Genomic DNA, 22,557 nt, shown 5'->3' with positions numbered 1-22,557 from the left:
TGTTTATATTGAGAGAGGATATTTAATAGACCCATAAAAGCATAATTGGCCAGACTGCTGACTGGCACTTTCCTGTTGCCTGTAAAGTGTTTAACCTCGGTGTAAACCCTGCCTGCTGTCACTTCAGTTTGAATTGCATTATCACTGCCAACAATTCTTTCATCCTTTCTTTTTATCCTTCTTGGGCATTCCTTCTTTATTGTTATTAGACTGAATTCAGTATTTTTATGATTTAGTCTGTAAAATATTTGCCCTGATCTTGATGTGGACGCTTTATTCTTTTCCCAGATGTGATGTCATTTCCTTTACTTCCTTTACTCTGTCATTCGAGCAGGTGTAACTGATCCCCTGTGCATATTTTGTAAATTCATGAAGTGTCTCTCACTTTTTCTCAGCTTATCTGTGATTCCATCCTTTGTTTGGCTTTTAAGGAAACATTTGTCTTGTTTTCCTTTTTTTCTTTTCTGTTACCTCTCTCTTTTTCGCCTCATTTTCAAATGTGTCGTGGTCGATTAGTCAGATATCTGTAAGGTTTAGCTGTGAGCAGGAGAAGGCCTAGGTGAATGGGATTTCAGACAGATTTATGACCCCAGTGGAGAGATACTGTTTGGCAGCATGTATATACACACTCACAAGGTCCAGATGTTGTGTCCTCTGGCCGCCCTCCGGCATCAGTAGTATTGTAGCCCTCTCATGGCTGTGCTACTCTTCCTTAAACTGAAACACTGTTTACTGGGAAAAGGTGAATGGAGCTCAGAAAAACCTCCTAATACTCAGTTGTGCAGGGGCTCCAGTTGCCAGCTGGAGCCACGATGACAGCTTCATTGAGGGGCTCAAAGTTGCACGTGCTTTCAGATCTGCACGTGCCTTCAGATCTGGGTGAAGGATGAGATGTTGCCGTGATATCTGCAGAGAGACTTCAGGCTGGTTTATAAGCCCTGCCTGGCTGCCTCATTGATGGCCTGTCTGCAGTGGCAAAACTAAGCTGTTCCTCTCCAGATGTGGCTCACAAAGGTGAAATGTTGTTTTTTTTTCTTTAAAAAGAATTATGTCTTTTCCTCCTTCCTACTCCACAAGCAGTTCTAAAAATAGGACAGAAATTTATGGTGGTATGAAATGAGGGTCTTGTACAATTGGCTTCTTTAGTATCACTAGCAACATAGATCTAGGGCTTGTGGATGGTCTAAAGAGATATGTTTCTTTCTTCTTTCCTTTATTGCCACCATAAGCTTGAAGTCTCTAAACAGCTATTCATGATCTGTAATTGCTACAAACTTTAAGGTTTCCGTGCGGATGAACTTATCATCCTCATTCGTGACAGATTAACTAAAGAGGCTGTTCCCATCAGCCTCAGATGTACTCGGTGTCAGTTTTGGAAATAATAGTGTGTTAATCTCAGAGACTGTATTTAAAAGGTGGATGTAGCCACAGTGACATCAATCAAATGTGAATCCACTTTTTAAAGTCTTAACTTTATGTTCAATTCAATTTTATTTATATAGCGCCAAATCATAACAGTGGTCAAGGCGCTTTGTATTGTAAGGGAAAGGCCCTAAAATAGTACAGAGAAAGCCCCATCCATCAAACAATCCGCTTTGAGCAACCACTTGGCGGCAGTGAGAAGGAAAATCTCGCTTTTCACAGGCAGAAATCTCCAGCAGAACCAGGCTCTGGGAGGGGCAACCATCTACCTATAGATGTTGGGTGTAGTGAGATTTATGTAAATGTATGACAGTTATCAGCCAAACCACACTAGCTATGTTAGCATATCATCTAAGTCACACTGACTGATTTATCAAGGTAAATCTAAAGATTTTAGAGAACAACAAAATGCTCAAATTTACTCACGTGCTTCCTGGTTGGCTGTTAGTCTAGTTAACTGCCCCACAATCCAAATTACTTTGAGTTTCTTGGGAAGGGCATCTTTATTAGAGCCTCTAATACCTCTACAGTGGATATTAAAGGCATGGACACCACTGTTAAGATGAAAGGCTTTCATGATGTTAAAAAATAAGGCCACAATAAATAATTTCAAAACTTTTCCACCTTTAATGTGACCTTTAGCAGAAATGCCACAATGTACGATTTGACTGAAAAACAAACACATCTGTTTGGGTGGAGAAAAAAGCACAATAAGCGGTCTGTATAAGTGCGCACACCCTTAAACTAATACTTTAAGTACCTTATGATTTAATCAGTATTCAGTGACATTCATTCAGCGGCGTTCCCCTGGACGAGCTGGGTGAGGTGTCCTGGAAGAACGAGTTTTGGGCTTCTTTACTTAGACTGCTGACCTCAACACATGGACCAAATTATTTGATAGATTATTAAAGTATTAAGGAGTATTAAAAGTTCACCAAAAATGCACCTACCAGTTGTTAATGTGTTTAATTCTGGCCCTGATTTTGGTGTTTTAACAGCGAGGGTAACTGGGATTTATCTGCTTTTTCAAAAAAGTATTCAAGCCGTTTTTGACTAATGCTAAATTTAGATTGTAAATAGAGTGAACACCAAATCTCATAAATCAACATAAACATTTACTTTAAGCGTGTCAGGTCAGAGCCATGCCGTGCCCAGTACAGGTCCACAGGAATGGCAACAAGCCTGCAGACTTGGCCTTCTTCACGGGTGATGCTTTTCTCACTTATTGCAAATATGATTGGGGGGGGAAAAAGCTGACCTCACATTAACAAAGTCATCTGGTGCTCAGCCATGGATTAGCATAACTAACTATGATAAAAAAGTGATGATGATGCTGTATTTAGTCTGTTTACTCTTGCATGTAATTAGAACACAATTGGAATCTCCATCTGTTTTTGAGAATTGTGACTCACAAAACACATGTGGCTCCTAAAAGCAGTTTGAGTGTTAAACAGAGCCCGCATGCTTTAAATGGTCTTCGCTCAGCTTGTTCTTAGTTTGGTCAGAGTTCCTCACCAATGCTTTACCCCTGGAAGGAAATCAGCCAGTGGTGATGGTGATGAACGGCTCAGTGGCAATGACTTCTTTTCATGTCTGTTTACACGGCACTAGCTTTAGCTTTTCTCCTTCCTCGCTCTTTTCTGATGTATTGCTTCTTTCGAATGCCTGTGTTTACTCTGGACCTCTGCTGTACATCTGAGGATGGACTTATCAAGGCAAATATGAGCTCTGTTACCTGCATGAGGTACACCATCTGACTATAGGCTGAAAAATGATCCCAGTCTCAGCTTAAGTGTTTATTCAATCCAGGACTTATTATCAACTCTGTCAGTACAACTTTGGTAGTGTTGCTTTAGAAATATGTTTGAGGGCCAGGTCAGTAGTATATTTTCTAAACCCTCTTAGTGGATGAAGCTATCTGCGAGCATACCAGGAGCCAGAGCGCATCTGTATAACATACAGGTGGTGTTCGATAAAACAATGAAACAGACAAAGACATATCACCCCTGAGAGTGGTGCAGAAGTGAACGTTTGATCATGACGTGTGCAAATGTAGCTTTGTCAAGTAAATTCATAGCTGGGAACAATAAATTTTGTTTGAACTGCCAGTGTGGCCAACAAGAATACCTTCAACTGACTGCTGAAGATTTATAGGTTGTTCCATTTTACTGAGGAAGGTGATTGCAGCACAGGAGTCTTGGCCGAAACTTCAATTCATATTTATGTTACAACATTAATGACTGGAAAGTAGGCATCTTGCCAGTCTAGCTTTGTCAGTTATCAAGCTCAACGTCACTTATTGTTTGGTTACAGCGGCGTCAGGTTTTTGCAGGATATAATTTTAGATCTCCAACATGTGGTTAGTCACCGCCCTGAGTGGTTGCCAATCAGGAAATGACTCATCCTAAAATCAGCATCTGATTTCTGTAGGTCAATATCTGCTTAACAAGAGGTCTGTATTACTCTTGCTTAAGCTGAAACTGTTTAGTCTGAAAAAGTGAAAAGCTCAGCAGATAACACTAAGATGAACTGCGGTGGATCCAGCCAGCAAGCTCTGATGACATCTTCATAGAAAGTCTTAAAGCCGCACATTCCTTCAGATCTGGGTGAAGGATGACATCATGTTGATGTGTTTAATAATATTAAAAGATATCTGCAGACAGAATCCAGGCTGGTTTACATGCCCTGCTTGGCTGCCCTGTGGTGAAGTCCTGAGGGTTGCTACAATGACTAAACAAAGTTTTTCTGCACCAGATGTTGTTTACAAAGGTCCAATATTTGATCTACCAAAAAGAACTGTGTCTTTCTGTCCTTCCCACTTAGCAGGCAGGTCTAAAAGTAGGGTAGAGGTTCATGAAGGTATGATTTAAGATTCATGGTGGATGGTCTAAAAACATATCAAAAATCTTGCTGACCTTTAGGTGTTTCTGTCTTATTTCTTTGGTGCCATCACAAGCTTTTGTTGCTATTAACAGCTATTGTTGTGAAGGTTATAAAATTTACTGCAGACAGGAAGGTTTGGATTTAGATGATCTCATCATCCCCTTGTGTCTGGTTAAGGTATAGCTGCTCAATTGTCCCCCTGTGGCATCATCAGAGGGGGTTAACATTAGAGATTAAAGTGCACTCTCCATAATGTGCAATGGGCAGATATCAGCTGAACAGCTAAAACAGCAGGTGAAGTTGAAGAATTTAGAGGTATTTCTCTTTTTTCATTATTCCATTTCATGGGAGTCTTGAGCCTTGGTTGTTTTTCTTGAACTTCCTCAATAATATCCTCTCATATGGAGGGTGACAGCTTGGGTCTTCTTCCAGACCTTTGCAAAGTGGTGACATGTCAGTGTAACTATTTGAACTGATGCTGTTGGATTCTGCAGTTCTTTAGAAATACTACAATTCTCCTTCTTAGAGTTTCCCAGAACTCCTTGGACTTCCCCATTGTTCTGAGTATTGGTCAATCCAGTGAAAATTGTCAAACAAATCTTTTTTATGCTGGCAAAGGGAGGCTACCAGTTGTAGTAGGCAACAAGAAGTTAATAGGCCTTGGCCATGTCAAGTTAAAAGATATAGAATTTTAAGAATGACTTATTCAAAGATTTAAGTGAGTTTATGTATATATTTTAACCCCAAAAAAGTGTTTTTTAAAGTATTAAAGATATATACGGTACAATCATTCCACCCTGGAACAAAAGAAAAGGAAAAGTTCAAAGGCATAATTAAAAGTCCCCAAATTACCAAGACATTCATGCCCATGATACGTGTATATAAACTTCTGACCACAACTGTAACCTACTTAACAAGATAAGACACAATTACACGATCCCTTTGGGGAAGGGAGTGAACTTTTAAGATTCCTATTCAGTGAAATAAATAAAACAAGCATCAATTCCAGTAAATGACCACACTTATCCTTTCTTTTTTCGGTCCAAAGAACTGTGCCCTGAGTTAACAAAGTGTGTCAGTCATAGTTTGGAAATTTCAAAGTAACATGTGCCTGGAGAGGATTTGGAAGGAATCGGCAGGGATGAAATGCTTACTTGAAACATTTATAAACCATATCTTCAATTTCTTCCTCTGAGCAGTCAATTCTGAAACCACCAGAATCAGACTGTGGCAAGAACAATATCAGAAAGGGGGAGTGGAAAAAAGGAAGTGGGATTTGAGTTTGAAGTGATAGGTCCCACATATGTTTGTCCTTCCCTACTCACATTTGCAAAACTCTTTCTAAACTGCCTTTTATTGTTATGTGTTCATCCCTGTTTGACCAACTGTGGGCTTCAGCTGCAGATTTATCATTGCCCAGCATATATATGGAGGTTGTATAGTGCCAGGCCCTATTACCCTCTGACCTCCAGTGAGATCAGGGGTGCAACATGGCAGCTTAAATTCTCCCCATTTGTTTTTACAATTTGTCATCTGTGACTATTTAACGGTTGCACAAGAATGAGGCTGCATGCTCTGTAGGGAGGTTGTTAGAATTGAGTCCTAGAAAACAAGCCTCTGTCTTCTTGCCATACACAGAAGTTCAGCCGTGTTCCTCGGGGTTAGTATGTCCATAAAGAAGACAGCATTAATTTTGTGAGGCATATTGGGCTGAGGGGCTCACAGCTCCTGTTCCATGGAAATCTCATCACTGGCTCCCATTCCTTATGCTTAAAGCTCAGTGTAACTTTAGTATTACTACACAGATACTGGGGGAATTGCTGACTGAGAGTGGCTGTGAGACTTTACTTGTATTACCTGTCCTGATGGATAGGCTCTTAATAAGTGATTTTAACACTTGAAAGTAGCTGATGGATATTCTGTGAATGAGCTTAGTTTATCTCGTCTCAGCTCTTTTGTCAATAATCACAGCACATGCCATATGAAGTGAGTCAGTAGAAACTCTGTGTTTAACACAATACATACAAAATCCTGCTCAATTACATGCACTCTTCTGCCTTCTCCTCTTTAATATGTTGTCTTTACAGATTGCCACATTCCTTACATTTCAACACTCCCTGTTGTTTTTAGGCATTACTTCTGACAATGTGTGTCATTTGTATCTCGAGACCACCCGGTAAACTCGGCCCGGTTGTGCTGTTTCTGCGCATATTCCCCATGGAAACTGTGCAACAAAGACTCATGAATACACCAGTAGTGTCACAGTTTAGGAACCTTAGCTGCACTCAAGGCAGAAGTCCCCTTGTCTGCTACATCAACAATAACAAGCTCTCCTTTCATAGGGCAAGTCCTGTTCTGTTCAGCCACGGGGATGTGAGGCACCTGTGAATCCTGTCTGTAGTCCTTCCCCTTTCTTCTTTTTGCTGCAAATCATACACTCATCACTTCCCAAGTTATCTTGAACTAGACCTGGAGGTTATATGTAAAGTTGGGGGTTTCTCTAATGGGCTGAATGGTTGAGAGATGACGTCAGAGCGCTAGATGATTTCTTTAAAGAAGGTGATTTGTATGTTAAACTTAGGGAAAGCTATAATTTGAAATGATCTGATAATTTTTGGAAATACATATAAATTAAAGATTGTATAGGAAGTAACATCCAGGTGCATCTATGTGCCAACATTCCTATAGTCAGTGCATGCAGGTTTTGGATTGTATTGATCAGTGATTGAAGTGTGACTTCCCCCATGTCACCAAGGATCTCCTCAGGTACCTTACCACAGTTGAATAAGCCTGTAATGAGAGTATTGATGTGGTTCTAGCCCTGAAGCTTTGGAAAGGATCGACAACTCTGACACTAAAAATTTTTGCTAAACAAATGATGGACATGCTTGTGAGAAGATGTTTGGAAGGCTTAATTGTAAAAATGTAAAAATGAGGTCAAGGAGCAATGGGGACAATTTTTTTTATAAGTTGTTGTGATTCCAATAGTATCTCCTAGATGTTTGATACTTGACTATTACTCAATAACTTGTTGTACAATTTATCTCATACACCTCACTCCATGTCTGCATCTTTGAGCAGCCTTATTCATTCCTTTTGTTTTGATGTTTTTGCATTTAATTCAATAAAAATTCTTAATTATAAAGTTTGGGTTTCACCACTGAGACTTTAACTTTCAGGAAAAATGACGTGTTTTGTCTTCTTGTGATGCCGATTGGAAAGTCAAGTAATCTATTTATTTTTTTGTATTATTTTTCCCATAGAGTGCCAAGAGTCTTCAAAGCAACAAGGATTCACGGATCCTGTGGACCAAAGATGATCTTTTACTGACCACTGGCTTTGATATGGTGAGAAAGTGTGAAGCCAACTTGTTATACTTGGTACAGTGTTTGTCACTGTAAGAATTACAGAATCAGTGCCTCTTTGTACAGTAAGATGTATAAAACTTACACCAAAAAGACGAGACACCGCAGGCAGGAAATTGTTTTATTCATGCATTTAAAAAATATATATATTATTCCAAAATTCCCAATCACACAAGAGGAAATGGTGATTGGCATGACCAAAACTATTCCAACTGTGTGCAATAAATTTGCAATCAGGTGCCGTCTTGTTGCGTTAAGATGCTGGTAAAGCAGCCGATTAAAAAAAAAAGACTGATTGGAGTTTGCTATGTGTTTGCCATTGAATTGGGTCCAGATGCCTATTTCCTGCAATTTATGATAACACAGTGATAACTGTGATAACTCAGTGAAAAGTACTGCCGACTCCTTCAATCTGTTTCACATTAATTACATTCAGTCTAGCCAGAACCTCATAGATTTGATATGGAAATTCAGAAAATCCTCCACAAGCAGGGACTTAGCTGCATGTGTGCTTGGCAACATTGGATTAGTGTAGAATACAATCAGTAATAGTGCCAATTGATTCCCCACTGGCATAAAGATACATCGCAGACGAGTTGCGCTCCTCTGTGTGAGTGATTGCAGTCAGTCTGCGTTAAGACTGATTGTTTGGAGAGAGGTTACCTCCCACCCGATGACCTGTGCAATCATCCTGCGATCAAAATTGAAAATTAGCATCACATAGCGCTGTAATATGTGACAATTTCAAAAACACCTCTTAGGTTCATATAAAGAAAGTAACTTATTTGACCCCTTTTGGCGTGCTCTGTCTCTGTTCGGAGTACTCAGCGTCTTACTTTGTTGTTTGTTTAGATGCGTAGTCGTGAGGCGAGACTTTGGGACAGCAGGAAGCTGACCTCTTCGCTCGGCTCTGTTTCGCTCGGCACTTCCAGTGGGTGAGTACAGCATCAGTTTGTGTCCATAACTGACTCACACAGCCATGACACTGACCTTCTCACTTTTAAGTGTTTGTCTGTGAGTGAGAGTTTACGAGGTCATGTGTTGCAGTACAACGGTGTATCTGTGTGTGCATATCATGTAGGTGGGCATATTAGTGTGTAGCTGGCACATATGCAATGATATATGGCCAGACAGGCATGTGGACCTCCCAGAGTTTTTACACTGTTCCTCCACATTCTTGCTGTTTCCGGGAATGTCGCAGACAGATTCGTGTACTGTCTCAGTGGAGCAAAGCGTGTGCACATGTGTGCTGAGCGTCGCTCTCTCTACGACTGCTGCAAAAGCGTCAGGAAGCAGCAGCAGACACACTGACACTTCCTCCCTCAGCTCGCTGCTTGTCATTTCTCCAGCCGCTCAGTTTATTTTCCCAAACACGGCTGCCGAGGACCGGAGGACAGCAGGAGCGTGGCTGGGCTCCAGAGGGGAGACAAGGGGAATAGAAGGATGGAGGAAGAAAGAGAAAAGAGGAGGTGGGAGTGAGGATTCCTTTGTTAGATTGAGCTCATGCATTGTAGTGTTGTTATGAACAGGCTGGCCTTCCAAGTCATTCCACTCATAAAGTGACTGGACTTTGTCGGGTCATGCTGTAGTCTGTGGTGGATGAAGTAAATTTATTATCATTATTATTACTGCAAAAAGCATTTTTCTTGCCATATGTGAAATGGCCACGGCAGGACAGATTCAACATTTGTTCTTCTGGCACAGCTATTCAGACTGGGTGTCCACGTGTGGCTGCACCAGAAAGTGTGAAGCTTTATGGCCTAGTTTTTTATTAGACAAAACACTACCAGAGGGAAGCGGTCTCTGTGGAATGTCATAGTTTTTGTTTTCTTCCAGTGAATAAGAGGACAGCAAGGTCCCTAAGTACCAGCCTCTGCTCTCCCTCCCTCTGCCCTCGTGCTCGCCACTCGTCTCCATTTCCTCTATTTCCTCTTTCATTTGATTGAGACAGATAGTTGCATGTCTGAGTGCCTCTTCGCAATCATCCCATTGTTTGGTGCCTGTGCACTTTTCTTGGAATTAGGGGATACGTGATGCCACAGATGCCAGTGTTTACTTCCTGTTACCAAAACTGGTAATTTGTTTTGTGAGATCCATGATACAAGTCATACAAGTCAAGTCAAGCTCACCCAAAAAACCAGAAAACCAGAACAACTCAAAGATAATGGACAAACAGCGTGAGGACGGTCACTAATCTGAGGACAAGCTGTTAAGCCTTCCGACTCTCATCTTACTCAGCCAGTGTCTGTTTTTTTTTTTTTTATGAGCCCCCTTTTTTTTTTAAACTGAGAGAGAAACGGCTCATCTTGCATTTATTAAATTCATTAGATTTAATTTGAGACAAGCCTTTTGGTTTCCTGGTTTTTGATAGTAGTTCAGTTTTAATGCTGTGATTTTTCCATTGGACCTAATTGCAAGGTTTGGAGCTGTCCCATCCGCAGTATTTTGGATGTCCTGTATTAAATCACTTCAATCATGCTATCATATGCCGAGATGTGTGTCAGAGAGCTTTTACTCGCAAGGCCACATCCCTTCCAGATGTCTGTACACCAGCACTGATATAAAAGAAACAGACATTTAACCGAGAGACGAGACCTCATCATTTACTGCTATTCAATATTGCCTTCTCACTCTTACACAGCTTAAAAAATGATATACAGTTTTTTCTCGTGCCTTTTTTCCCCTCAAAATACTCTAAGTTATTACTAGAAGATAACTGTTTGTACAGCCAAATTTCCAGAAAAGAGTGGCACTGAAAAAAATGTATAAGGATAACAAAGAAACCACAACTGCACCCACACAATTGCCAAACATTAGTATCGGGTTGTGCGCCTATTAGTGAGACTTCGTGTTTATTAACTTCTCATGCCAGCTTATCCCCATTTTTCTCTTGATATTTTTCACAACCTTCACTCTTATTTTTTTAAATGTATTTTTAACTACGGCCCTTGCCGGACTTTTGACCCAAGCTGCCGTTACGGGCCGAGTCTCCATTGTAGTTGGTTATTCTCTGCAGTGGGATACATCAGTGTCAAAAACAAACAATGCTTCAGGAGTCAAATTGAGGGGAAAATGCAGTGATTACTTTCTATTCAGCCATATCCATGTAAGCACTAGCCAACCTCTTTATCAAACTAAACTACTAGATGTAGTCTGCAATCAGTATTTACTGATAATAGAAAGTGCTGGCTGGTTTCTATTTAATGGCCAAGGTCAAAATGTTGCTGACTGCCTATTTGTCTCACTGTCTTTTTTTTTTTAACCTGTGTCTTATTTTGTAAGTAGTGGAAAAAGATTTTTGTTCTCATTTCAGACACTGTGTCCATGTCTGTGTAATATTTTTAGCACGAGTGCTTAAATTAAACATCAATCAGCCTGTTCCCGACAGGAACAAACTGTCTTTAACCTCTTTTTTCCCCTCTACTTCTTTTTGTTTTAACTGAGCATTGCATTAGTGTTTTACCAAGCAGCTATGGCAAAGACAAAATGCACTAATCAAAAGGGGATATTGTCTTAATTTTTCTCTGCACCTAATAGATTGAAAACAAGTGACCAAGGAAACTCAAAGTCAAACATCCATAGAAGGGCACTTCCTCCTTGTCGTTTTAAGCCTGAGGTGCATATAAAGATGGATTTGTTCATGTTTTCCTGCCTGTTTTTAATTAAAACAGCTGCGGTAAACATGGTGTGTAATTGAAGCAGAGAGCTGGCTTGTATCAGGTTAGCTTTGCTTGTAGACAGCATTCAGTAGAACTGTTTTCTTTGGACTGTCACAACATAAAGAGGCCCAGGATCATGAGCCAGTAAAATAGAGTTGTGGGTGGAATATAATTTGGATGGAGAATAATGGGCTGGAAATGTTTATTTTTTGGTCGGGGTTGAAATGGAGAATGAAAAAAGTGAGGGGTGATGAGTCTGAGAGGAGCATTTTGAACTATGTTAAGGTGGCTATTACTGCAAGCCTGTTTTCCATGCAAGCTGTAGAGCTGCACAACGAGGAACTGTGCGGGTCTGTGTGCACTGCTCTCTCCCTCATATTCTTCCCCCTATAAACCAGAATTATAATAATGAGTTTAATTGGGTCTTTAAGCCAGCTGCAATCAGTGAACTTTATAGCTGGGCACGATTGCTACCAGCTTGCTGTATAAATGCTTGAGACGTCACGATAATTATGCATCCTCCCCCCACTTCAGCAGCTAAACATACTTTGACCACACTTACACAGCCACCTCTCGCTGATGTTTGCTTGCATACTAGCTTGTAATCGGGTCATAAAGATGACAGTCAGTTCTCCAGGGGTTACTCGGTTAGCATTCAGCTTGACAGAACTGCAGTCTCAGGAGAATTTCAGCCTGTGACCTCCTCTAACTGTTCTCGGTCCCTATCAGTGTTACCCTCCTCTCCTAATGGACACAAACACCATACATTTGCATGCATGCTCATTTAGACCTTCTGTTATTTTGGTGTCTTTTAATGTCTGGCTAGAGGCTGATTTAAGTAGATCACTGTGACCTAATGGCTTGCCTGTTGATTGGGAAGGACATATGTTTGCCCCTGGAGAGCCAGCCTCACTGCTTTTACAACCAGTCACAGGTTATACTAAGGACTTGCCCTCTGAGGCAAGCGCTGCTGACAGACTGTGCTGTTAACCGATGGAGAGAGGCTTTTGTTGTGGATGGATAGGAGTACTCCTAGTGCGCTGCCTGTACTCTTGCGCTCCTTATTGACTGTGTGGGCCGTGCCTGAGCGCAGGGCCCAGTCAGTAGGTGTATAATTGAGCCAAATTCCCTTTAATCAGATAGATTGAGAAGAGGCCTGCGCCCCATAAGAGAACAAGCCTTTTATACAGAACAGTCACTCCTTTCTCTTGCAGCGGCCCGGGCTCTCCAAAATCAGTCCCAGATGATGGCTTTCCTGTGGGTATTAGGTGCAGCTGCAGGGCCGTTTACCAAACCAGAGCGGAAAAAAAATACCACTAAACGTTTGAATGATAGTCTGACCTTTCTCCGTTCTAGGAGTTCACCTTCTAAGAAAAAAAAAATAGAGCTTTGCTGTTTGGGTCCAGCTCAAACACAACTGTTTGAGGTGCAGGAAAAGGCAAAACTACAGTCTTCTTCAGGTGATCTGCAGGGTCAAGGCTCACCAGTACGGCTGTGGGGGATGGTATAGGGTAAAGATGTGGCCGCACGTGCTCGGTCAGCATTCTGACAGTTGAAACATGGCATCTGAAATCTGTTAGCCATTTAGGGTTTCAGTTTGTGATTAAGTGGAGAAGGAGTTTGACCAGAAGAAGAGGATGAAAAAGGAGGAGGGAGCTTTGAAATCCCCTCTTTTCTTTTCTTTTTTTTGGTGAATATATCATTACTCTATGAACCTTTATTGGCTGCATGTGTAAGTTCATATGCTAATCCTAAACTTCTTTTGCTCTTAGTTTGAGAAATTCCCCCTTGTGATTAACTCAAAGACGGAAAAAAAAAGGTCTACCGTCAGCTGTTATCCTTCAACGAATCTTTATCCTTACCTGACCGCCTCCAAGACCTTCTGTCTATTACTATCTGTACCCCTTACTCATCTGCGTAACATCTACCTCTCCATTACGGATAGATGAAATGGAAACGGAGAGCCGGGTTTTTGAAGGTGCTCGTGTCTGGGCTTCTAATTTAGTATTTTTTCTTTTTAGAGCCAGACCTAATGGAACTGCTCAGAAGCGGTAAAAGCAGATGGAAATATGTGAAGCGTTTGGCGGGGGATATTTAATATAATTCACAGAGGGTTTTTGATTTCATCCCGCAGGTATGTGCTCAGCACTCCAGGGATCAGAAGGACCCTTTTGTGTGAACTCACCACAGAAGGAAAAATAAAAAGTCTCTCACTCCCACCTTAGGCTGCCTCCTTTCACCCTCTTTCCCTCCTGTTTTCTTTCATGTACTTTTGTATTTCTTTAGTTTCTTTTATACTTTGCATTAATGGTATGGAAATGGAGATTACTAGTCGCAGGAAGTCACTCTGCATTAAATTGCACTTGAGGACGTCCTAATGCTGTTAAGGTATTTAAACAAATGGTTTGGTACTAGAAGGCTGAAGCCTCCCCCCAATTTGTCTCAGTTATGAGGCTCGAGACCGTGTCAGACTTCACTTTCAAACCTTAACAAAAGTAGCAGCAGAGTTGCACTTGCAGCTGTGGGTATTGTTTTTCTCCAGCATCTGGAAAATTGTCTTTCTTTTCCCTTTATTGGAAATGCACTCACAATAACAGTTAGGATCTTTGCTGCTCACACTGTTCAGGATTATTTTAGCACTTGTTTCTTTGCTCTGTGGGTTAGATATCCAGTAGCTGAGGAATAAATACACTGCTAGTATCAATGAAGGGAACTGTAATAATTTGATGGAGATCTTCTAAACTTAAGCAGCTAGTTCTATATGTATCATTTTTCCTTCCTTTTCTTTTACCTGTGTTTTACTTATTTCCTTTACTGTGCTCTTTTTTTTAAAACCAGATTTGTCTACCATCTGTTAATGCCTTTGAAATTTGTATTCTAGTTTAACCCCCTCTTTTTGGACCCAAGTGCCTTTCAACAAATCCATGTGTTTTCTAAGACTCGTGATTGCGCCTTTCACGAGACTCAAGAACCGTCGTGCGGTACAGAGCTCCCGTTTTTAAAATCATGCCTTAGTTCTGGACGCCAGTCACCTCCTGGATAAATGCCACCTCTCTCTGCTGTGGTAAGAAGACCAATCTGAGTGATGGAGAGAAGTGTGTTTCTCATTAGTACATGGTTTCCTCTGCCTCGCACCCTGCCCACACCCACCCTGCAGGCTGGCCTCTAACTCCTGCCTCTGAGACTGGAGCCTGTCATTGTGCGCCTAATAGTCTTGCAAAAAAGAACAGAGGTAAGAAGGGAATGACAGACAGCTCAGGATATGGATGAACAAAGACATGCAGGAGTTGAGTCATGGCCGCGTAATTTATATGTTATGTGCGTTCTTCTACATGCACAGGAGAGATGAAAATAGATAAACTTACACAGCCTGAGAAAAGAGCAGAATAAAATTTGTGGTACTTCTTATCTTTAGTTTAGTTAAAAGCTGATGAAGCATCTAACACAATCCATAAATTTTGTATAAATTTTAATAAAGTGTCACCTTTCAGCATTAATTCAAAGCGGTTTACGTCCATGGTAGTGAGTCTTCCTTTATAATTCTCACAATATAGTTGGCTGGGCTAAATATAAAAGCAACAAAGAACCAAAAAATGTTTGTCCTCCATTGAGCTGTTTTGTCCAATAAGGTTCCTTGTGGCTTAGCAGATCAGACGTTTTTGTACAAATCTGAACTCGTCTGAAGCTGAAACTTGTCAACTAAACACTACAGTCATTGTTTTATTAATTTCAGCCAACGAAAATGTGTCAACCAAATACTGGAAGCCAGATATGTTAGCCAACAGTGATGCCACAGCTGATCTCATAATATCTGAAATGGTGATGTTTCCCATGTGTAAATAGTCTGTATACTCTCTGCACAGCCATCAGCCACATCTGGACCTTCAAAAAAACCAGCCCAACTTTCCTTCCTTATTTTTAAAGCCTGTTTAAGCGAGCAGACTTTTCCTATAATTTAATAGCGAGAGCAGGCTAGGTGGATTGTCTCCTCATTGTATTCTCTTTTATGGTCAGGTTTCCATGATAGAAACCAGCAATCTGCATCCTGCCATTGGCAGGTCTGCTGCCTAAGAGGAGAACTCACAGAAAACAGAAGGAAATTCAATAAAAAAAAAATTCCCTCTGTTTCTCGAGTTTTCTCAACGCTCTCTGATTGGCTGGTGGCAGGTGGGCCACATGTGCTCCTGGCTGATATCTCTCCCCATGTGGGCCCTATTTGTCTGCCCACAGCATGGAAACATGTCAGTGTCAGCGAGGCAGGAGTAATATGCCATGCATAGTTTAATAGGAAAAGTGCTGAAGCCTGCTGCTGCTCACTGACTATTTGTGTGCGCAGTCTCATCTTTTAATTGTGTTTATTCACAGAGTCAGCCATGCATACATAAATGATGTGTACACGTATGCACATGTTACTGAGTAGTAGGTGGACAACAGAGAGGAAAATAGCGGCGAAGGGTCTGAACTCCATCGCTGCCTGTCAGATTTCACTCGTCTCTATGGAAATGTTATGACAACAAAGCTGCTCTGCACCTGCGTGGCCCCTTTGTTTTCCTGTTCAGAGTTGTGTGTCTGCATCTGGGCAAGTGCACTTGGCCTAAGAAGATTAAAAAAAAAAAAACCCGTCAAGATGTAATTGGTGGTGGGAGAGCGGAGGAGGTGGTGGTGGCCAGGAAATAATTTCACCATTGTGCAAAGCATACTGGAGGAACTGATGAAGAAAAGGTGGAGGACCCTCAGGGTCTGTGCACTCTTGAAGAAACCTCTGTGGACTTTCCTGCTTTAACACTGACTGAGAGTCCTCTGTATGAGGCCAGCTAACATTATTTCAGGAAGGTCAATTAGTCAGCCGGCTATTGTATGCATGCTTTGTGTTAGACCGCAGAGGGAGAGGACTAAAAGGCTGGGGACTAGTGGGAGGTAGAGTCTTGTTTTGTGCCTTTGTTCTCCTTTTTTTAACAAAAAACTAAAAACTAAAAACTAAAACATTTTCCCTTTGGAAACAAAGGATGGTAAGAAAAGTGGACTTTATCTTAATTGTTGGATTTGTAGCTGTTTTTAATGCTCAAACAGCTAGTTTAAAATGGTAATCAGCTATTTTAATTGAACACCTACTGAATAATTGTGGAAACTGCTGAAATCATTGTTGCAAGCAACCAGACCTACATGGATGATTGTTACAGTGTGGTTTGCTTGCTTTGAGTCTGTAGAGTTCCTCATCCGTGTCATTCATTCAATCTTGTCTGTGTGCTGGGACACAGGGTGTTGTAATGGGGGTTCTTTTACTCTTCAAGTTTACAGTGCTTTGCATGCATGCATGCATGTTTGTGTTGCACAGGTGTCTCTCACACAGCAGCCCAACCATGAGATGGAGGGGCTGCATTCCTACTGGGAAGCTGGACTGGGCAGCCAAAAACACACGTGTGGATTCACAAGCTATGTGACTTGCTGTCGTACACATTCACAGGTCTAGACGTGTCGGCCATTTCTTTGCCTTTTTCATTGCACGCAGACCTTTTCCAAACAGCATTCATGATCACTCAGCAGGTTTTGACAGGTGGAGTGACATAAACGTAATCTTCCATGCCTTTCTTCTGCTATACGTTCATGCACTATTTGGCCTTTTTTGGTCAAAGTTAAAACAGCATGTATTGTACTTCTTCATTTTCTGTCTTTGTTTTATGTTTTTACTGCAGTTTAATTCAGACCAGTCACTACAACATGACTGCAGTGATGACCCTAATGTGCTGTCTCTTATAGACATACAGTGTTGTGGAGAAGTATTTGCCCCCTTACCTGAGTGGGCGTATTTGTCACATTTAAATGTTACAGACTAAATCACTTCAAAACCTTCTTTTTTTTCTTTTTCTTTTTCTTTTTTTTTTCTTTTTCCTTTTTTTTAGCCATTCAGAGGTGGACTTGCTGGTGTTTTTCAGATCATGCTCCCAAGTTGTCTTGAGCTTCAGGGCATTGACTGATAGCCTTACTTTCTCCTTCAGGATTTTTTGGTAGAGAACAGAATTCATGGTTCCATCAATGAGAAAGTCATCCAAGTCCTGAAGCAGAAAAACAGCCCCAGACCATCACACTACCATCGCCATGTTTGACTGTTGGTGTGATATCCTTTTTATAAAATTAGCTGTTGAAATGTTAGTTTTATGCCAGATGTAACGAGTTTTGAACTTTCCAAAACCTAGACATTTGTCTCATCGGTCCATCAAATACTTTCCCCAAATTCTCAGGGATCACAACAATATTTTTGGCAAATGTGAGACGAGGATTTGTTTTCTATTCTATGGTCAGCTGTGGTTTTCTCCTGTCCCATGGATGCCATTTTTGCTCAGTCTCTTTCTTATTGTTGACCTCTACTAAGGGAAGCGAGGCCTGCAGTTCTTTAGATATTGTTCTGGATTCTTTTGTGACCTCCCGGAAAGGTTCACCACTATTCCATTTTCTCTATTTGTGGATAAATGCTCTAACCGTCATTCGCTGGACTATTAAAGCTTCAGAAATGGCTTTGTAACCATTTCCAGGCTGATAGACGTCAATGACCTTTTTTGTTTGTTTCAACTGTAGTAGTGTGTTGCTTTTTGAGATATTTTAGCTTACTTCACTTTGTGTTATAAATTCTGTTTATTAAGTAATTTCTTAGTTAAGGTAGTTAAAGTAATCAGACCTAAGTCTGGCTAATAAACTTGAACTAAGCTTTCCAAAAGGTCAATCATAGTTGATTCATGATTTAACAACTTGCAAGTTTGGATAGTGTTTTAACGCTATCTTCAACTTTCGTCTTTTATTTTCTGTCTCTTTAATCTCCAGGAAATCGTTCATGTAATGTGTTTATCAGCTGAAAGTCATTTTATAGCTGCAGTGCCCTCACAGTTTTGTACCCAAATGTTTACTGTATCCTGCTGTTTTTTCGTTTCCACTGGTTTTCTTAGTGTGACAGCTGGGTAGATTGGCTCTTGGAGTGATAGTAAAAGAGCAAATTCATTACAAAGCACGTTAGATAAAAACATTTGACCAAAAGACCAGCTTTTATAAAGAAGGAGGCCCCATTATTGGTAAAACTTTTAGGGACTGCTTATTCTTTAGTGTCCATAGGGACAAAACTCGGGAGCTGCTGGGCCTTTCAGTCTAACCTACTTGGTTGGTGTTCCAGGGGAAGAAACCTTTCATTAGCACTGGACTGAAAAAAACAGACGGTTGATGGACAAATGGCGAGAGACGTATATACACATACACACACTACTGAGGTGACTTGTATTATTCTTAACTGTTCTCCACACATCCTGGCCATCATGGTCCACCCACGGTCCACTGCTGATGTGAAGCTGTGGGGATCCACAGCTGTGAGCTGACAGGCTGTGCACTGTCTTCAGTCATCTGCACGCTAACTACTGTGCAAACTAACCACAGTGCTTACAGTGCTCCTAGCCATGTCTTCTAAACCTTTCTGCACATTTACAAATAACAGCAAACATTTGTCAGTTGCACTTGTTTTAAACTGAGGTTTTTGATTGAGATATCTTATAAATGATACTCCTGCTATGCTGAGTTTTTGTTTCTGGAATAGTTTATACTTCCTTCTTACTTGCAGTAGTATCTTTCTTCTGTCTGCCTGAAGGGGATTGCTAATGGACAATATGCTGGAAGGCAGGCTTAATAGCCGTTCTACGAAAAAATAGAAAAAACAGCTTGAGGAAGCTCAAATCCTTACTGGCGCCTCACCAGTACACACCCGGCCAGTCAGTGTGTAAAATGTAACTGACTATAACTGGGAATCGAGTTGACTGAAAAATATTCGTCAGATTCTGCATCTCTCAATTCTGCTTTTACCGTGGGGACAGGAAGTCTCAAATATTCTTAGATGACCTGACAAGTATTTTCAAATTTCCTAGCGCCTTAAAGGTCAGTCCTTCTTATTCTGCCAAAGCTTTATCATCTATGATCAACACTTGATTTCTTAGAAAAACGGAGTCACTATTTAGTCCTCAAATTCCTCTACCTAGTGTTTCAAGGCACATCTGAAACAAAGATTTATGGCACACTAGATCTAGGGTCATTTTAACTTAACTTGTGTATCTGTACCCCGCCGCTTGTGTATCCCAGACCTGGCATGTTTGTGTTATTATTGTGTTATTGTGTTATTGCACATGCACTCTCTCTTTTAAATAAATAAATGAAAGAAATAGAAAAAACAGAGAGAGAAAAGAAAAAAAAACATGCACACTGACTGCTGAGATGGAGTTGGCATTGCCTGCTCTGCTCCAAACCTTTAGTGGGTTTGTTTAAATTATATCCCTTACGAGGGAAAATATGTAGTGGTTGAACTAGAGGACCCCCCCTTCTTCCAGATTTCTGTCTGCTGTCGTTTACTTTTTTCAGTAGCACACCATCCGTCTTCCAGACCCTCTTCAAAGTCTTCTGGTCTTTCTCTTCATGGCTTCCTCTTGCTTGCAGTATTCAACTCATACTTTTATGAAGTTGTTCCCCTCTTTGGTCTCATCATATTCATATAGTCCTGATTTGTCCATCCATTGCCTCTCACTTCTCTATCTCAACTCTCTGGTTTTATGTCTCTAAAGCTGCCTTCCCTCAATCCTTGCCCTCCCCTCTCATCCTCCCCACAATTATGCTATTTTCTACTGTGCGTGGTTGATACATTTAGCTTGTGGTTGTTCGGGAAGTAATGGCTATAATGGCTACATCAATTGCCGGGGGGGGGCTCTGCTGCATTGCTACCTTCCCTTAGCCACAGCGGAGTCTCTGCAGACTGATGCAGACTTTCCACTAGGGTGAACCCATCGACTTGGGGTGCCTACTGGGGCTCGCTGCCGCCACTGACACGCCCCCAGGCCACAGCCCGGGCTGGCAGGCACCCACAGAGGCACGCGGCGTCAGCCTGCCTAGCGGACGTTCTTGTTTGTGTTTGTCTTGTGTGGTGGTGAGTTTCTCACTGTGCTGCAGTGACCGTAGCACCACCCAGCTGCCTCATACCAGGATATGTCCCTGCACACCCTGGTCAGGCCCTGTGGGCCGTAAGTAGCCTTTTCCTACTCGAACTACACAGAGGTTGACTGTAACTCTTGGTACACATCCTGAAGTAATGAATGGCTCTACTCAAGACACGATACTGGTGGTTTTTATGTTTTTACTCATTTACACCCTGCCTTAAGCCATTTTTATTTTCTTGGGCTCCCTTTCTTCTTTGGCTTACATAGCACCGTAATACTAGAGTCACGGTAGGAGAAACAGAGGTTGGAGTCCACAACAAAACCATGAACAGTGAACTTAACGTCTTGTTGCCTTTTGAAATGGTTGCTTCACAGATGGAAACCTGGTCTGTGACACTCCACAGTTAGTTGCCATCAGTTGCTGTTTTATTGTTACAAAAAGGTGCATCAGAGACGAGTTGGGCTCATCGACACAGACCGACTCTGTTAATCTGTCTGTTTAGAAATTAGATGGCAATTGTTTGCAGGTTTTTACCAATCTGTCTGAGAGTGATTGTATTCAGACTCAGCTGCCGTTTGACTTTTACTCTACTATGACTGAATTTGATCTGTCTTTGATTTACCTCATTTTGGGGAATTTCCACTGGGTATTGTTGATGTTCATATAGGAATAACCTGCTATATTTTATACTGATTGTATTTTGAACTTAAAATAATCACAATCAGTGTTGTGTTATGTCTGTCATCAGTTAGCACAGACTACCGTCTCAATAAATATGTTTAATATGAATGCCACCAGTTTTCCCAGTTTTATTTAATCTGTAAAAATTGCAGAAAAGAAAAATCAGTAAGTATAAACAGGCTTGTAACATCATAACTCCAGATATATAAAATCATGTCTTTGTGTGTGTTTATCCTTGTTAAATCCAGAGTATTTAGGATATATTAACTTCTAATTGCCAGATAATAGTCTGCAAAATGCCTCATCCTGCTCTGCTATTCCTTCACCATGTCACTGCTAATCAGCACTCTGACACCTGTGACTGTCCAGACCCCTGCTGCAGACAGAATTAGCAGATCAACATTTTTGAGTGTAATGACCCACTCCGATTTACCCCCCTTAATCTGAGCGTTGTTAGTCATTTAGAACAAACAGGTGTTTGTTGCATGGAAGCTGATGAACCATGCAAGGGTCAGAGTTCAGTGGCCTCCACCCTGTAGTGACAGGATCATTTGGGATAGCCATTATGTTCTGCCAGTGAGTGTTTGTGTTTGGCCTGGAAGTGGATGCGTGTTTGGAGCAGATGGAATTAGTGTGACTAATATGGATTACTGAAATCGGCCTTTGCACCAGAAAACATTAGGGCGGAACACTCCGCATGGTAAGATCATACACATGCGCATGCAGTTTGAGCTGTAATTGTTTAATAAATTTCTAAGTGATCACCAGAATAAAAGCATCGAATGAATGTATGGTTATATGCGGTTTTTAGTCTAAAGTGATTTGAGTGGTTAGTAAGTATGCCACACTGTTCCAGTCCACCGTAACCAGCATCCTTGAAAACAATATGTTCAGAGAGCTTTTGTGTAATATTTCCAAAATTCTTTATGAAATGTTAAAAAAATTACTTGCTTCATTTAATCCACTTAACATTTAGGGAGGGACTCCATAATTCAAGAGCTACATACTTTAAGTCATTGTGTCTGACACAGAAACGGTGAGTGCTTATAGTGTTGAAAAGGATTACAGCACATAATGTGTGAACGTCGTCACCCTCCATATATGTTTAAACACACACATATTTCTGAAATAACTTTAATCTGTCGGTAATTACTTATACCAAACATTCGAATGCCAGTCATTATTTTCCCTTAATGAACTTAAACTTTTCTTTTCACTCCCTTGTGCGGATGATATGCCCACCCACATTTCAGCATAGCTCGGCTCAGTTTGAGATTACACAGGAGCTTCAGCTACAAACAATGTGGAATCTGCAGATGTGTATACATAGCACGGCTGTGATGCAAGTAAAGTTTGAAAGTTACACAGGATGTGTACACAGCAGCTTTTGATGAATGTCTGCTGGTGTCACAAGGTTATATATCAGTGACTCGAATGCTTGACCCCGAGGCTTTTGGAGATTTTGATGCCTGTCGCCGTGCTTCTCTTTGTCATTGTGTTTTTATAGTGCAGGTATTGATATGAATATTAAATGTTAAGATAAATGTTTATGCATATCTGGGAACTGATAATATGAGCGGGGGGGGGGGGGG

General features: G+C 41.1%; 1 protein-coding gene across 2 annotated transcripts in view; it reads left to right on the top strand.

Moving 5' to 3' along the window:
• The window catches only part of LOC102296362 (mitochondrial import inner membrane translocase subunit TIM16), a 112,577-nt gene that overhangs the window by 27,803 nt on the left and 62,217 nt on the right, over nt 1–22,557 (top strand). For both annotated transcript variants that reach the window (XM_014340627.2, XM_014340625.2), the window contains exons 8-9: nt 7,569–7,652; nt 8,523–8,605. In XM_014340627.2, coding sequence (XP_014196113.1) covers nt 7,569–7,652; nt 8,523–8,605 — 167 coding nt within the window. The remainder of the gene's footprint in view (nt 1–7,568; nt 7,653–8,522; nt 8,606–22,557) is intronic.

Source organism: Haplochromis burtoni, unplaced genomic scaffold (genome assembly GCF_018398535.1).
Source record: "Haplochromis burtoni strain Fernald_Lab_line unplaced genomic scaffold, NCSU_Asbu1 Contig_336, whole genome shotgun sequence".
Taxonomy (NCBI): Eukaryota; Metazoa; Chordata; class Actinopteri; order Cichliformes; family Cichlidae; genus Haplochromis; species Haplochromis burtoni.
This window is presented reverse-complemented; position numbering and strand designations above follow the sequence as displayed.